At 40.6% G+C, this 18458-nt stretch overlaps 1 protein-coding gene across 31 annotated transcripts in view; it reads left to right on the plus strand.

The window, feature by feature from the left end:
- The window catches only part of Kcnma1 (potassium calcium-activated channel subfamily M alpha 1), a 732631-nt gene that overhangs the window by 614946 nt on the left and 99227 nt on the right, over nucleotides 1-18458 (plus strand). For 27 of the 31 annotated variants that reach the window (XM_004846336.3, XM_004846337.3, XM_004846338.3 and 24 more), the window contains one exon: nucleotides 16653-16746. In XM_004846336.3, the coding sequence (XP_004846393.1) occupies nucleotides 16653-16746 (94 nt within the window). Of the gene's footprint in view, nucleotides 1-12156; nucleotides 12244-16652; nucleotides 16747-18458 lie in introns of all 31 variants that reach the window. The other 4 variants (XM_021259656.2, XM_004846366.4, XM_004846367.3 and 1 more) reach the window with 1 other exon arrangement.

Genomic DNA, 18458 nt, shown 5'->3' on the forward strand with positions numbered 1-18458 from the left:
AAGTGAAGTTTTATTGTAACACAGGCATGCCATTCATTTGCAAGTTATTCCTGCTTCCTTTCAAGGCACACACCCAAGCTGAGTTGCAGCAGAGAGTGCAAACAACACTCTTGCTGGCCCAACATATTGACCAAGCAGAGAAAACCCTCAGCTTAGATGTTTACCGTCATCAACCCTACCAGATTGCCCCACATCCTCCACATCTTCCCATAAGTGTTTCTGGCCATCCAGCTCTCCATGGCACGCAGTAGCCTTTGGCTAGGTGTCCTTTGCTTAGGTTGTGACTTTCTAGACAAGTTCTCTGTGTAGCTAACTGGAGACATTCCAGGCTCAGTGGCAGTGTCCTGACATTGGATTCTTTTTACATGTGTGCCTTACCCCACTCAGAGCGATGGAGGAACTGAATGTAAAGGGATTCTACACTTTTTACTGGAAATAGCACAATTGTATCTGTACAGTTTAAGAGATACTCTTCTGGAGCTCTTTTTTGCTAGAGACTAAATCTCAATAATCTTTTGAAATTAAAGTGGATTTCCCATCAGCTGAGTGGGTCATGGCTCTCATCTCCTCCCAGAACAACTCAAGAAAGAGCCCCCCAATCCCATGCCCCCTAAGCCCTTGGATGTTATCGGCATGGTAGTTTTGCTTGTGCTCGAATCAGGGCAACATAGGAACTGTCATTTTTCATTTCCCGCAGCCCTTTGATATTTTCTGGGGTGTATTTGTTCCAAGTGAGAAATAGGATCCTTAGTGCATTCTTCTATCCTTTAGAGTACTTTTTTATTCTTATTTTTTCTGTTAGAGATCAAATCAGATTTTTAAGTATTGTAGTCATTAGTTATCACCACCAGATTTCACAGCCCACATTTTATTTCTGTTCTTACAAGACCACCAACCTTCCCTGTCATATAACAATCACTCACAATGAAGCTACAATATGCCTTTTGTGGGCACTTGGGTGTTAATTTATTTCACAGTTTCCTTTGCAGATATAATCAGAGACACTATCACATTCCTGTTTCTTCTTTTTTTTTTATTGTGTTCCCTTGCTATCACATTTGTGTGATCTTTTTCTGAAAAATGACAGGTAGTGTTTCTCTGCTCATGGTATCAGTGACTTATATTCTTTACAACTTCCCTATTGCCATTTTAAAATTCTAACATTTTGTAGATGTAATCTTAGTTATTTATAACTCAGGGTTTGTTATATGAGCAAATTTTCTAAATGACATCGTGGTTTAGGTACTTTTTTTAAAAGAAAGGGAAAAATATTCTTTGCAAAATATTTTCCTCTCAATTGTAAATGAAAGAAAATGTCTCTGTTCTTAAGTTTATAATACCTTTTCCCCAGATTTCTTAGTGCATAGAAATGCATGAACATTATTTTATGTAAGTGATCAAGTTGTGGTGTTTAATAACATGTTGTTAGAACAAAAGGAGCTATCCCTTTTGATTTATTTGGATATTTACTGGGTGATTTACATTGCTTTACATATTAGCATTGGTTTGTCAACAATTAACATTCTGGGTTTTTATATAACCCATACTTCAGGTAATAGAGGATTATTAAACTGCAACCAGTGTGTTAGAAATCTGCCGACTGGTAATAAAATTCTTATGTATAACAGCAGTTGAGAAATACGGCTGTATATTTATGCATAGATTGCAAGATCCTTGGCCCCAAATCACAGAGGGCCTTGAAATGCAGTATAACCACCAGGTGGTGCTGCTTCCCTATAAATGAAACCACTCCTTGGATGAAGTCTAGGTGCTATCCCTTCCCCACTTTCTGCATTTTCTCTTTCTAATGATTATCTCCTTTATGTCTCTAAAATGAATATGTAAAGCTGTTCATTTTTTTAAAGAGATATACTTCCAGTAAAACAACATCTCTCAATTTCCGATCTTTCTTTTAAATCCAACTTGCTTGGTATAATGTTCACTGTGAGATTGGCCTAGTTCAAGAAATGTGACTGTGTTTTTAAAAGGCAATACTCAAAGCCAGATCACTCCACGAAGACTGACTTACCTCCACTGATTATTGTTATGTGAAAAGTCCCCATTTTATCTATTTCTTTATACAAATTAATTCCCCAGGCATCGTCCACACCACGATAATGAGGGACATTTTTATAATGGTGAGTGATATACTGGATTAATGTCCTATATGAAAATAATTTTAGCATGATCTGCTTTCATTAAGAATTATGGACTTAAAAGTTCACCAAAGTTCTCTCTCTGTCAGAACTAAATTCTGACAAACTAGGTAAGAGTTTTTGTGTTTTGTTTTTCAGTAAGGTTATTTACAAAAACACTCATCAGTCCATTTGGCCCTTGTCAGTGAACCAAAATTATAGACATACAGGTAACAACATATTGATTCTTTATTTGTGAGCCTATTTTCAACTTTAAAAAAACACAGCCACATCTTTTTATCAACTTTTTCAAATCTATAGTATTCCTTTTGTACAAGATGTTTGGGAGTAAATGATGACCTACATAGGAGGCAGTGGACTTACTGAGGTCAAGGAATGGGAGAATTAAAATACATCTCAGGAGGACTCATTTTTTAATTTTCTTTGTTATTAAATTCTACCTATTAGGTCATAAAGAATTTTGAATGTGTATATTTTATACTTTTTGTAATTTAATCACTTGAAAACATTAATTTTGGGAATCCAATAAAGATTTTTTTGTTTTGAGTTTTTTAAACTTTTCTCAGGTACAGAGGGCTGGAAAGGAGTGGGGAGGGTCTGGTCAAAGTTCTAGATAATATAACATACATTCTTATTTTATTCACTTGTGTGATTTTGACAAGAATATCCTGAAGAATTATTGATCGCATCAAACCAAACAGCAGAGGATTGGGGAAACATTTTCTCAGCGAATCCACTTTCAAGCCCTGGTGTTTTTGATAATGTTCTTTAGAATATGGATTACAACCAGTTTTCATGTGAAAGTAAAGCTCTGATGGCTTTCCTTCCAGTTTTCCATATAAGTGAATCTTTTGGAGCTTTCACTGATAACAAACAGCCAGCTGCAGCATGTGTGCCATAGGTTCACCACACTGATATAAGGCATAACACTGACTTGTAGTTGAAGACAGGAAATAACCATCTTAGAGTCAAGTTTAGGTGAACCTGGTCATTCTACTAAGGAATTAGCGGTCTGAATTTCTCAGGATCCTTCCAAAGCATGAAATGACTTTATTTTACTGTTAAATCCATTCCCCAGGATACAAATGAGCCTCCAGTAGAACTGGACCATTGCATGGGCTTCCTCATTTTAGTTCCGTGCACTTATGTATGTGTCTTATCTTGGATCCTTGTGACTTTTAAGCAACCAATAAAGAAGTGGGCCGAGTGAAGCACCTTTTGATAGACTTTTCTAAGATGTGAAACCCATCTACTATCATCTTTGAATTCGAGTATTTGAAGTAAAAGTAATTTCCAGAGCTGCCAATTGTTACCAAATAATGTCCAAACTCTGTCATTCAGAATGTAAAAAGTCTTCTGTCACCTGTTCCTTATCCCCCACCCTGCACCCAGCTGTGTTGTCAGATGTGTGTTCCTGTCCTGGACAAACTGGTTCTCTTAAGCTCCCTGTTTAGTGTTTTCTGGCAGGAATGCCTTTGTTTAAGCTCCCACCTCCAGCTAGCATGCTCTTCCCACACTTTATTGCCATTCCTTGGTTTATTTGCCAGTTTGTTCATGTGGATTGCCCGCCCTTAAAGCTCCAGGCCCTGTGCTCAGCTCTGGACATATGCAAAAAAGTCATCTCAGCCCATCCTGCTCTTGTTCCAAGTCTTCCTTTTTTCTTCTGAAGATCTTTCTCTGGTACTTACCATCAGGCATTCGTTAGCTCTCACTGGACATTATCATGTATCATCTTTTCTGCTGTTGTTTTTGTATAACTCAGGAATTATCATTATAGAATTTTTAAATATAGCAGTCTCATTTCTCCAGCTCTTTTTCTCTCATTTTTCTTTGATTGTGTTATCTTTAAAAAATTGAAAAGAAAGAAAAAGCAGTGCCTTTAGATTTTTGTTAGATGGGTCTGGGATGGGACTCAAACACTGCTGTTCTATATAGTTCCCCAGTTCATTTTATTGAAAGCCAGAATTTAGAACCACTGAGGTAAACCACACTTTCCTTGGCCCAGGAATCCTGCTTTTCTTATTCTGTAGCTCTTTGGGTTGGGTCTGGTAGGAAATGCTGGGTAGTTACTTGTGGCTGGATAGTTATGAGGTCCTGAGTCCCTGGCTGGTTTCTGTTATATCTGCCAAGGATCAGCAGCAGTCAGTATTCAGCCTAGAGTCATCACAAATCAGAGCAGGAAATGTCTTGTACTTAATTAAGGCCAACCCCCAGGAGGAGCTGTATCTTGCCAGTGCCACACAGTTGATCCAGCCTGGGCCTCCAACTTGAGGCTTCTGACTACTACATTGTGTTTCTCCCTTCTGTAACACCATCTCCCTGGCTACGAGGAGCAATTTCCTAGGAACCTTACTAGAGGCTCAATGTGTGAGACATTCAAAAATGTGTAAATTACAGTAGAGGAACTTAAAGTCTAGCTGGGAGAGTAGGACACATTGGAATGGAAAACAAATTAATAATGCAACAAAAATAAGGAGGCATCAGGGCGAGAGATGAGAAGTGCCAAGGAATTCTTAAAGAAAAGCAGAAGTCTACTTCACTGCAGTCATCTGGGAGGGCTTTCTGGAAGAGGCAAGCTTAGCCTGTTTCTGGAAGGACTGGCACAGTAGTTAGGTGAAAGGAAGCCATGGTGGGAAGGGCCAGTAAAGGAGGCACTGCCTCCCCTCCCATCATCCCCTTGCCCCTTTCACCAGGCATCACCCCCATGGCCTCCTTCCAGAAACCCAAGAGAAAGAGCCTCTTACAGTGAGTGAGCCAGCATGCATTTCCCCTAATTTAGAGGCAACAGCAGGGTTTCTTCATGTTTCCATCTGACTTTCATTTGTTACGGCCGTGAATGGCCCCAGCCTTCTCTAGTCGAGGCCCATTTAAATGTTTTCTGGCTTTGGTTGATTTTATAACACTTGGCAAACCTAATTATTTGACCTAACTAGTTCACTGGGGCCATATGAAACATACGACAAAGGTGACAGCCGATTGCTCTGTAAGGGTGGAGGTGGGGTGCCCACCTTGTTCTAGCTGTTGGATACCATATCATTTGCTTGAGAAGGGGAGAAAGTGGAAGCCCAGGTAAGCAGAACATCACATCGAAAGACAGTAGACTGAAATTGTGGAGAAGAACCCCAGAGCTCCAAGCTCCTGGACTTCTCCAGGCCGAGAAAGTAACGATCGATAACATTTGGTAAGAGCTTACTGGAAACTCTTGCAAACACTTTCCATGTTTCCAGTTTACTGTAACAACTCTGACTTGGGGACTCCCATTATTCCCATTTTATACCCAAGAAAACTGAAGTGAGATAATTCACCAAATATCTAGGTTTGAACCCAGCACTGTCTTCAAGCCCTTTTGTGCTTACCCCTTCTTCACATTCAACATGAGTTGACATTTGTGAAGGATGTTCTGTGCCTTAAAATCTTTATTTCTGACATGGTACATATGTTACCAGAACCAAGGACGGAAGTGTGAACAGAGGTTCCTGCCATATGCTTGCTACAAAAGTAGCAGTGGTGTATTTAACCATCTTGTAAGATCCTGCCTATAAGACAGATACCTTCATGGAACAGGAGCTCAATATTCTGCAAAATTTTAAATAGAAGTTAGAAATCCATATTTGTATGGACAACCCTCAGATTTAAATATTGTCCCACATATAAAACTTTGTAGACCAGCAGAATGGAGCCAAGCAGAGCATGCTAATGACAGTTTGGGGTTCATACACTGTCACCCTGTGGCCTCTGATTATCACATTTCATCTCACAAAACTTCTGAAACTAACAAGAAAAAAAAATTTCTGAAACTTGATGTCCTCAACTGTCTAGCAGAAAAACAATAGATCATTCAACATCGAGGTGTTGGCTAACTTGTTTGCGATCAGAGCTCTTCAAAAGTTCGGAGTTGGATCTTAGGCAGTAGGCCTGGTTCCAGAAGTGCATCTCATCATGTTGTTCTCCCTGGCAGAATTCTGGGAGTCTGGATTATAATCAGCAGACCCAAGATGTGGTTCTGGGAATGTGTATTTTATTAAGGGTGGCCTTGAGCCCAAAGAAGATGAGGCCACAATAGCCCCCAGTCCCTTCCAGCCCCAGCTACTGCATTCCACATCTTGCTCTCTAACCATGTTGACCAGGAAGGGACCCACCATGTGCTAGCTTTTCAAAATATTATACATAATGGGCCTGATGATAAATTGTAGGAGAAATAGATAATAATTTTATAGTTCAGAACATCTTTCGAAGGTGACTACGTTCTTAAGAAATATACTAAATGTCCTGTTTAGTGTAAAATCACAATCTAGGCTGGTCTTCACCTCCCAAGGTTAAAAATGTACTGTATTTCTAAAGTGTTCTGGCAAAACATTCTTCATTGGGCACCTGGGTTGAACTAAAAATCCATGCATTTTACCTTTATCTGAGTTTCACAGAAAGTATCTGTGTAACCATCTGGAATACATATTAGAATTCCAGGGGGCTCGCGACACAACCAGCTCCATGGTAGATATGGTATTTATGGATGAGCCCATAATAATAATGATGTTAATAATAATGGTCATTATCTGTATAACATCTTGTAGTTTAGACAACAATTTCAGATATACACAATTAAATTCCAGGCTAGTCTTCAAATAGCAGAATCATTGGGGCAAGCATTAATTTTTAAGATGTAAATAGCAAAGTGAATGGAAATGAAAATATGATTGACATCTTTTGCCAGTCATGTTTACTTGAAGCTGTTTAGGGGGAGGGAAAAAAAATAGAAAGAAGGAAAGATCTGAGTCAAAATATATAAGCAAATAAAAGCTATTGCCCTACAGTGAAAATGTAAACTAGCATTGTGTTAACCAGGAGAATTTGCTGTGGGGTTGAAGTAAAGTCCATGAGAGACCTGACCCCATCTTTCTTTTCTGTTTCTCACCCTAGGCAGGTGGCAAATCTCAGATTCCTGAGGCAGTATGATCTTTTCTCCACTGCTTTGGATGTCTGACAATTTGCAAATCCAGGAGGAAGCATTTGTGGCAAGGGCCTTCCTTAACAATCTCATGCAAACAGTATGAAGTGATCCAAAGAAATAACTCATGTTTTATATCAGCCCTGTCCAATTCTGCAGGGTGGTAGAACATACAATCCAAATGCCCTCAAGAAATGGACAGGGCTGGGCCAGAATTAGGGTGAGATATTTTCATTGGCCACCAAATTTAAGGGGGTATCCAAAATCTTGGGAACCAAGATAAGTGAAAATTTCATGCATTGTCTTTAAAATATCAATATGAAAAAAATCCATGAACAAAATGTCCTAATTTGAATTGAAGATGCAATCATGATTTTAATGCTAATGGGTAAGCCCCAAATTCAGTAGGGATGAAAGCAAAAAGGATTGCAGCCTTGATATGTGACTTTTCAATGTGCCCAGAATTGTTCGGCATCTTACACGCATTTTCTCTTGATAATATTGGTGGGACCCTGATTTAACCTGTAATAAATTCAAATCTATTTGACAAAAAAAATATTAGAAAAAAATTCCTTCCTAGGCTCCATAAATTTCATTACTGTCCATTTTGCCTTTTTTTCCTTTTCTTTGGTACTGGGGATCGAACTCAGGTCCTTGCGCTTGCAAGGCAGGCGATGGAACCACTGAGCTAAATCCCTGGCCCATTTTGCCTTTCTTAAAGGCATGAGCTGAAACTTATAATTCTTTTAGTCACAATGATCATTTTAGACATACCTCAAAAAGATCATCATTAACTTAAAAAATATGTTAGCATGCTTGTATCTATTAAGTACTATTGCTCTGTAGGCTCCAGCTGATGATTTTATTAAATGTACTGCAGGAAAGGAAAATCAAGGATAATTATAAATTTATAAATACATAATTCATTGGCATAAAATGATTTTAATGGGATGGATGTGGAATTATCTATTTCTCCAAGAAAATAACAGAGATGTTCTGATTAAGCCCATAATCTGGTATATATATGCAATTGTAGCCAAACTGATGGGTCACAGTTTCTTTTCTGAGAGTACCTTTGATAAGAAATGCATTACAAACTCATCAGTTTGGCTTCCTGTTAACAAAGAGACAGCAGCCGTCTGGATCATTCTGGATTCACAGTGAAACTGCCACACCATGTACCCTCCAACTAAAGCTGCACAAGTTTGACAAGGGGCAGATGAATCCAGGAGTTACTGTGCAGGGGTTTAAATCTGTGAGGCAGCTGACGGTTGGAATAATCATCTATATATCGCTCTGAGCTAGCCGGGGAAAGGTTGAGGCTGTATATTTTCAACATATCTACTTTAATGGTTAATCTGTTGTCTTGTACGGGGCTCTCGCAGGGTGGACTGGCAGCACACAATGACAGCTTCGAGGAATTGCTCACAGTAGATGTGGTTTGCTTTGATTCTCCAAGTATTGGGTGGATGAATCCAACTTAGCTTAGGTTGGAAAACATGAAACTCACTTGAGTCAAGTCCTGGGCCTGGCAGGGTTAGTTACAGGCTGCATGGTAGGGACGATAGAGTCACTAATGACCTATCGGTCCTCACAGCCCTTCTAGTGGATTCCATGTGTATTTCTCTTATGATTTGGCTGCCCTTACAGGTTGGGAAGAGCATTTTCCTTTCAGAAAATTGGAAAGCTGGGAAAATGTAAAAAGAAATGAAATTTCTGCAAGGATCAGCACATTTTGTTTTTTCTGTCAAGGGTCACCTAGTTGGTACCTTGGGCTTTGCGGGCCATATGCCCTCCATTGAAGCTACTCACCTCTATTGTAGAGGGACAGCAGCTACAGACAATAGGTACACAAATGACTGTGGCTATGATCACATGAAATTTTATGTATAGCCATTGAAATTTGAATTTCATGTCACATTAATGTGTTAGGAAATATTTTATTCTTAGACCCCACCACCATTTAAAAATGTAATTTAGCTTGTGAGCTGCACAAAAACATGTGGTGGGCTATAGTTTCCTGATCTCTGAATGTGAGAAAGGCAAGAAGAACATAGCTCTTGGTGCCAGGGATGTTGCCGGTTTCATTTTTACTTCAGTGTTTTCCCCCCACAAACATGTACCACATGTGCTAGGGCTAAAGCAGCAATCAGGTCTACCTTCTGGTTTCAAAGTCTTTACCATTTGGTTAGTGTAGGGAGTAAGGAGGGAAGGAAAATAAAGTTAAGAAGGGGCTGTTTTGTTGGATGCTGTACATCCCTCATATCCAGTTTGATTAAAACACCATGCAAATTCTATCTTTTACCACTTTCCCAGTCTCCAGGATCCATTTTAATAATTCAGGAATATTCTTGTATTTCTCATTGTAGTTATGCATTTCTTGTTAGAATTCCATTGGTCATCTCTGTGTTTCATCTCTAAGAAGCTAATATTTGGTGATCTTTGCTTAAGACTTTTCTTTGCCCTTGGGGCAATAGAGACTGTGAATTCTAAAAAAAAAAAAAATGGAAGGAAGGGAACTGTTGTTATTGTTTTTCCATCGTGGCTTAAGGAAACATCCACACCCCCTTGCCAGTCTCATGTGTGGGAATGAGCAAGGGAGGGAAGAAGAGCGGGAGGGAGGGGAGGAAGGAAAGAAGGGAAGAAGAGAAGAAGGAAAGAAAGAAAGAAAGAAAGAAAGAAAGAAAGAAAGAAAGAAAGAAAGAAAAGAAAAGAGCCAAAGGCCACCAGATTTCCAAAAGAAATTTTCTACCAAATACTGAGCAGGAGGTTGGGCTTTTAGTAAAGCTATGTGAGCTGAGATTGTAGATACAGAGAATGTTGATAAATATTGGAGTCCTACAGGGATACATATGAGACATAAGGTTTGTAGTTTGAGATTCGGGTGGTGGGTGTGTGGGTATCATAGGTACATCTAATCTAACCAATTTGATTCTAGAGAATCTCTTAGGCCTGCAGTATTTATGTAGAGAATATTGCATTACAGATCATGTGGATTCTGTTAATATATTTATATAGTATTTTTTCTCTTTCCCATGTAGGAGCTGAATTCTTTCATTACTGTGTGTTGATGGACTCAAACTTACACAATTCAGGTTTCCTAGGCAGTGAATAGAGCCAGAAATATACCCTGTGATTAACTTCTACATAACCTATTGTTCCTTAAATTCTCCCTCCCCATTCTCCTATTAGCTCCACAAAAGCCAGAAATGAAACAGCACCAACAAGCCCCCCTTTTGCTGTGCTGTCAACCCACCATGGGGCTGGTGTTTCCAGTGCCCTGTTAGCTTAGGATGGGCCACTTAGAAATCCTTTTATATTTTCATTTCATATAATGACAGATTGTTTTCTTAACCTATAACCTCTGACTTTTTCTAATAAAAGTATTTTGTATTTTCAGCTACAAGTTGTAAAGCTATCCTCCCAGATAATGTATATGAAAATATGATTCTTCAATTTTAGAGGGTTTTATAGGTTTGAGATGTGATGATTTTGGGGCTTGCTTTTTAGGGCCGTATCCTTCATCTTTTCATTATCCATGTATTACTATTTGCCAAAATCTTCAGAAAAAAATACCTTCAGACTTCTTGGTGATATGATGTATGCCAAGACTGTCAGACCAGAAACTCTCTTTCCAGGTATAAAAGTCCCTTGTGCTCTGGTTTTGAGCTGCCTACTGCCCCTCACAGCTTAGAAGGTGTCTCTGGTTTCCCTTATCCTCACCAGGCTTAGCTGTTTAACCTCACTGATGGGCACATGGCATTCCCAATAAGGGATTCAATTGGAAAAGGCAGTGAGATCCTCTTTCACAATGATTCTGGCACCCACCTCCTAGGATGGCTTAGCTTATTAACCTGGTATTCCTTGTTGTTGTTTATCCACCATGGCTCAAGAAAACATCCACACCCTCTGGGCAGTCCCACCTGTGTGATAGGCAGCCAGGTGTCTGTTAGTCTAGAATTACAAGACAGGAAACCATCTGTCTGTAAAGAAGATGCCAGCCTGTGTTCCAACCCAAGGATTGCCCTCTGTGGCCCCCACCATAAGACCTTGAGCTCTAATTGACCCAGATTTCCTGGTGCAAGTTAGCAGTTATGTCAAAGAGAGGTCCGTCAGCCTAGGAGCTTTGTCCATGATGAATCGCATGGGCCAAAATGACCATGTTATTGTGACTTTTCTGGTTTTTCTTGGGGGAAATATTGAGAAACTCACAGAAAATAGGAAGCACACTGTTAGGGCTCTATATGAGTGATTTCCCCGTCACTTTTTACCCTTAATTATAAACACATAACATGGAGCCTGAAAATACATACCGACTTTTCACTGAGGGTACAAAGAGATACTGTGCATCACTCTCTTTCTTCTTTCTCTTCTGCCTCCTCTTCTTTTTCTCCTCTTCTCTTCCTCCTCCTCCTTCTCTTTCTTCTCCTTTTCCTCCTCCTTTTTTTTTTATTGTAGTGCTGGGGATCCAACTCAGGGCCTCATGCATTCTAGTCAAGTGCTCTACCACTGAGCTACACCACTGGTCCCACAATCACTCTGTGTAGGATTGGCAAACGCATGCATTTAGTGCAAGTTAGGTATTATTGCAACCAAGGGAGCCGACCAAGCCAGCAGTCTGAGATGAAAAGCAGTAGTGTAACACTGAGGGATGATGGTTTGGAATATAATGCTTGTTTGGTAGGATTCCTTTTAACAGTTTGCAGGAGATGACAGATCTGATCCTGTGGCTAAACTGGATTTTATCTATGTATGTTGCTGGGAGAAGAGAACTCTTACATTTTTGGAAATTATTCCAGAAAGGAAATTGTCTTCTGAATTTTTAGATATTTTCCCTATAGATATCAATGACCATAACACAGCAAAAATAATTTCAGGAAGTCATCAGAGTAAAAAAAAAAAAAAAACACCTTGCAATTCAGCTGTGAGAGAGAAACCTCTATTTTAATCCAAAGGTATGATTCTATTCAGTGTTAAAATTGGTTTGGAACTTTCGTAATGAAAAATTTCACTGAGGATTAATTTTCATTTTCTTTTCTCCTTATTGTTTGGCAGTCAAGGTTGAAGCTAGATCACGCTATCACAAAGACCCATTTGAGTTCAAGAATGCAGCCCCCAATTCTCGGCTTGTGACCAAGCCAGGTGAAGGAGGACTGGGAACCAACCCCATTTATAATAATTGCTCTGCACCCCTCCATGTTCCCCTTTAACACTCTGAGCTTAGTTGAAGAAGTGAGACACACTACTGTGGATTTTAGCATGCATTTAGCTTGCTGGGCCACAAAATACCAAACAGGAAAGCCATAAAAAACAATAATCATTAAAACAACTCCACCCTCAAACTAGCAGCTTGCTCCAGACTTCAGTCAGAAGCCGTGTTAGCTAGATGCCTTTGTGTTCAAACCACTTTGCATGAGTCTTACTGTGAGTGATTCCAGTGTGACTATGACATTACTAATGACCTGCTAAGTGTGTACAGATGTGGGTTTCTCCAGATGTGGTGATTAATAACCTAATGGAGATAGCTGGTTGACTCATGTTTATGGGTTGTTTGCCTTTTATTACTTCTCTGAGTTTATTTGCTTTGAACTATTTCTTAACTCAAGCCAACAAACTCACCTTTAAGTCTCAAAGAGCTTCGTTCCCCTTAATCTCACTGGGGAGAAGAAATGGGGAAGAGGAAATGTACCCCAGCCAGGAGCTGACTGATGGGTCCATCGCATGTAGGCATTAGAAAATGGGAAAGCTGAAGGTTCTATCTTTGTCTCATTTCACTTCAAGGACCCAGAGAGGCACTGGTGAACCCTGACACAATGTTTGCAACCTGGCAGGGAAGCTAAAGGAAGATATTTCTTTCTTTAAAAAATCTGGTAAAATATATGTTCATTTTGAAGTTATCCAGAATTCTGGCCAGTGTTTCTGGAAAACGTTGCTTTGCTCTTGCTTGAAAACAGAATGCTGATGAAAAGTCAACTGAAATGTTGTTACAGATGTTCAACTCTGCATTAAGGCTGTTGGAATTACCACCACATCTTAAATCAATTCCTGGAACATTGTCTGGAGGTTATGTCATTGAAATAATGAATCCTCTTTAGTCAAGTATAAGCAAACATGTTAAAACATCATTGTAACTTTAAATTAAACTCCAGCGCAAACTAGGGGATCTGAAGCCTCATTAGACTTGCCTGACATTTTTCTAGCGCGAGTCTTCCCAAACTGTAAAACTGTTAGATTCAGTGCCTATTAGACAAGGGAGCACTGGGAAGTTACAACAGAACATTAAGTGTTATACTTAGGGATGTGCAAAAACAAGCCCTTGAATTTTATGAGTACTTGGAGACTGGATGGAGTTCAGCTCCTATAAAAATTCCACGTTAGATTCCTGAGCTTGTTTGTGTTTTAAGGAAGCTGGTAAGTCAGGGTTCTTTAAAGTATCATATCTTCATGTAGCTCCCTCTGCACAAAGGCAAGTATGTGAAAATGCTGGAGATAGAGGTGCATTGCAATTAGCGAAAAAGCAGGTTAAATACAAGCCCATAAATGTGCATTGTCCTGCGGTAGTGGCCCATTACTTCAACACATTTGTCTTTCATGAAAGTAAGTAAATTTAAGTCTCCCTTTTAATTCCATTTTTATTCCTCACATGTAGTTACAGAAGCCATGAAATGAAAATTATATTTTATAGCTTAACTAAAGGTTTTCCTAGATCTGCTTTCTTTAAATGTGCAGAAATTGATAGGATCCATATAAAGGATAATAATTAAGTATGGTTTATATCCTACTTATGAAAAAGAAATTATCCCTGCTTTTCTTGTGAGACCTAAGCCATATGTAGTGGACTCCATTACACAGTGTTCGTATATCAAAGCTGGACACATTTTCTCCCATCTTGTCAAGGAAGAGATTTCCAGGTCCTGAGTGCAGGAGAAAAGCTTTGAATACAGTTTCATTTGAGAGAACAAATCCCTGTCTAAGTGCAGTATGATTATGATGGATGGTCTCTCTGAATTGCAATGAAAATAAATAGTTTCCTTGTGTAGAAGACATGACTTTACTACCCAAATGAGGTGTCTCCTGGAGGTGCCTAACAAACAGATACTAACTTATAGGTCTCCCATCTGAAGACCCACAGAAGTAAACAGCCAGCAAGGAGGTTTGAGGATAATGGGCATTTAATCATACAGGATTGTCTACTATAGGCCCAGGGCAAATGAGGAAGCAAAAGAATTCTACAGCAATGCCAGGGAAGGTGATTTCAGTCTGGATCTTGACTAGTACAGATCCATTCTATAATTGGACACAACCCTGGTGTCATCCAGTGGGCTTGAAGAAAGTTATCCATGGTGGGCTAGGTTAGATGAAAAATCTTTTTGGATATTGCATTGTAAACTTCAGAGGACTTGTGTGAAAGAGAGGAACTGAACTTGTACCCTTCGTACACCCACACTTGTGCACATGCACACACACACACAGTATTAGTCTAGCATACTGCACAGCTAACCTAGGTTTTTCTGAACACAATACGACTACTGCAAGCAGCCCATATTGACAGTGACCTTGTATTAGAGATAGACTCAGTGCAGATCTCCCTACTCCGTTCTAAAACGGAAAGTGTAAAAGTATATGTACACTTACACATACACACACACACATTTCTATGCCATTGTTGCCTTGGATGCCCAGTCTCCTATCCTGTGAAAGGAAGATGAATTCAGGTCAAGCTCAGAGTGCCTGTTTGCTTGCTGAGAGATGCATATCAACCCTAAGTGATTTTTTTCAATACCATTTATGTGGCTTGTATTTATTTCCTTTAATCTTTTAAGTGCTATTTAGTCTCTGTGTGATTTGCTGTGGATACTCATTTCTGATAAGATATGATATCCTCACAGCCACACAGTCCCTGCCTGAAGCGCTAAGTGACTTTTACAGACTCAGCCTGAGTGGAGCCTGGGGGTGGGAGGCAGGAGGGAGCAGGTGGGGGCGGGAGTGGCTGCAGGGCATCTGCAGGTGCATTCTTGCCTTTATTTCCTCTACTGCTGTCACCTCACACCACATTCTTGTTCCCTTTCCCTGTGTCAGCCAGAAATAGGCAACCCCAGACTGACAGTACAATAGGAGAGTGTGAAAAGTGTGATACTCAGAAGCAGGTTTTGGGCGTGGTTGGACTATTAGAGTCTCTGGAACCAAGTATTGTAACCTACTAAACTTACTTAGGTTTTCCGGAGAATACCATGTAATGCATGCCCACTTATGAGTCTCCCTGGACAATACCAAATAGTTAAGATGGCATATTCTCCTCCACCTAAGACTCATACGCTATTAACATATCTCAAGCTTCTTTCGATATCATCACCACTAATATTTCTTTTCTTAGCTTCATGGTGACCTCCATGCAGTCTGAGTTTCAGGGGTGCTTGCTCCTAGTCTGTGTTGCAGTCACCTCTAAGAATCCTGGGATCCTATTTTTCCTTCTCCACATCGCAGCTTTAGCCTGGATGGTGGGAGTGGGGAGAGCAGGACTACAGTTTTGCCGCTGATGCCCTTGGGTGACAGGCTGGGTATGCGTCTGCTAATTATCAAGCAGCTCTCTTAAAAAAGAAGCATGATGCAGGCTAACACATCTACAAAGCTTATTAGTGAGTGTCTCTGGGCAAGAGCAGTAGAGTGTGCCATGTTGTTTGTGAGTGAAGCTTCACATCGCTTAGCGGTCTGTGTGGTTTAGACATTTGGAAAACAGCCTTTGGTTTCCAATCCTCTCTGCTACCCCCATCCCTGCCAGCACCACACCATCAAAGGTCCATCTCAATGGCCTCCTCCTCCTCCATCTGGGTGCCCCTCTCCAGCTCGCTTTCCACCCTCACCAGCCCTGGGTCTCCCATCTTAAAGAATTAATGAGCAAGGACCCCATTTGCCCTCCCTCTTGGCAGACGGAGGGCAAAGAGCCGAACTGGGGTGGGGATTCTTGAGCCAGCCCGAGCCAAGTTTCTCAGTCTTTACTGATTGAAACACTGGCCCTCAAGGTCTCGAATCCTTGCCTCCTCTCTCCAGGCCCCTCTCTGTGGCGTGCAGGGATTGGGAACTAGTTACAGTGGTTCAGCTGGAGAAGCAGCAGCAGACTGGCAGTTACGCCGCTCTGTCAAATACAACTTTATTTCTGATTTTGGTTACAAGAAAACTCATTCGATTACCCAGCAAAGCAAAATAACCAAAATTAACTCAAAGCATAATGATTGACTGTTCATACATACGTTTTTCTGTATGCAAATAAATCATAATTTCTTTTTTTTCTTCTTATGGCAGGGCATTTCTAAGCTCTTTTAGTCTGTTTAAAGTGCATGTTCAAAGGCTGGAGCATAAAGAGGTGTCGCTTCAGCCTTCTCAAAGCCAGCCTCTCTGACTAACGCATTGGGTCTTTGTCGTTGGGTCCTAAAAGACAGCCCTGAATTCCTAGTGAGTGACTGAGCCTTGAGTGTGTGTCCTTTGATATCTCGCTGTATTTCGCAGTCTGCCCCCAAACTGTTCCTAATCTCATGAGCTGCCTGTATTTCCAGTTGAAGACGAGCAGCCATCAACGCTGTCACCAAAAAAAAAGCAACGCAACGGGGGCATGAGGAATTCGCCCAACTCCTCACCGAAGCTGATGAGGTAAGAAGGGCCCAGCACAAGGTCTGGGTCCCTCTCTGGCTCCTTCTTGTCTCCTCCTGGCCCCCTCCCCACCCTGGCCAGGCCCAGAGCCCCCCTCCCTAACCAGCACCAGTGGGGGAGGGGAGCGAGATCGTTAGATGGCTTCTTAAAGGCTGGAGTATTTATTCTGTCAGCCTGTCAGCAGTTAATGATAGAGCTGAAAAAATTCTGTCATGAAAAACAGTTTGAAAAGCTGTTTGAAAAATACATAGGCTTTAAAGTCTTAGCTGTCACCATGTCCTGTCTGTGTGTAGTTCCTAAACAGCAGTGGCACTAATGACGCTGGGAACCAATCAGAGGAACTCTGTGGTTAGTTTGCCTGGGGCAAGTCTCTTTCTGCTGGAGCCCCTCCGAGGACTGCTTTCTGTACTTAAGGCCATATGTGAGATGTAGCATCACAATCAAAAATGAACCTGAAGATTACCTTCCTTTTATCCTGTCGATTGAAATCAAATTTCTGTTAATTGATTTTGACTGATAAAAAAGTCTAATAATCTGTGGACTTGCCAAAGGGAAGTAATTTACTTCTGCTCAGGCTAAAAGCAATATTAATTATGAAATACAGCATGCTTGCTTCCTACTTCCTTTTCTCTCTTTCTTTCTTTCTTTCTTTTCCTTCCTTCCTTCCTTCCTTCCTTCCTTCCTTCTTTCATCTTCCCTTCCTCCCTCTCTCTCTCCTTCCTTCCCTCTCTTCCTCTTTTCTTTTTTCCTTCCTCCCTTCTCTCTCAACTGTGGCTTTTTCTAAGAAGTACCAAGTGAAACAAAATTTCAAGAGTTCAGCAATTCACTTTCTTGGCCCACTTCTTTCTCTTCTCCCTTTTATGTCTGATTCATCTACATGTCCATCTATAAATCCCAATGCTTATTTCCTCTGACCTCCCAATTCTCTAAAGCCCTCATGAAATGGGGGTGATCTCAGACCAACAAGGCTGCCCTAAGTGGTCCCTGCCATGGAAAGATCTTCTCCCTTGATGTTTCCTCTTTGCCATTGGCCCCTGTCTTCCCTCAGATCATGGATACACAATGGTGGTTGTGTATCAACCATGACTGCTCATTCTGTTGCCTGTTCCTCCATGACTTTCATGTCTCCCTGATTGTCCACACGCACACATCTGGAACATGATGGGGGCCATCCTTCTTCCCAGGAGGGGGGTACAGGTTCTCAATGGGAGACACTCCTATCCCCCAGCCCTCTCTCCTTTGCCATCATGACCATCTTCTCCCCATTAAGTATTTCCTTAGAAGTTCTCGCCTCCCCTGGCTCAGCTTTGCTGGGTGCTTCTGATTTACATTCTTGTTTATGGTTTATGAGGAGGAATAAAATGTACCAACTGCCAAGCTTCTCATTTTATGATGCCGATGCCGGTTGTCAGGCTAGCGTTCATCTCCTATTTACTCACCTTTAGGTAATGGTCTTATCTAATGCTAATAGTTTTCTCCATTTAAAGGAGAGAAAAGCCCAGGCACTTTCCTTTGCCTAAATTTAGAGATGCAAATAAATAAATAAAGAGAAGTCTGAAAAATCTGAAACCTTTGGAGCCAAATTCTCTGTCCCTGTTTGCTATGTAAAGTATGGCTCATTTCTTTGATCTTGAGTAATAATAATTCTGAGGAGTTGTACTGTTTTCATATGCTTCAAAGCTGTGTCAAAGTTTTGCTGCTTAAGGGTACTT

This window comes from Heterocephalus glaber, unplaced genomic scaffold (assembly GCF_053883595.1).
Source record: "Heterocephalus glaber isolate CG9 unplaced genomic scaffold, H.glaber_assembly_v1.0 deba00001497, whole genome shotgun sequence".
Lineage (NCBI taxonomy): Eukaryota > Metazoa > Chordata > Mammalia > Rodentia > Bathyergidae > Heterocephalus > Heterocephalus glaber.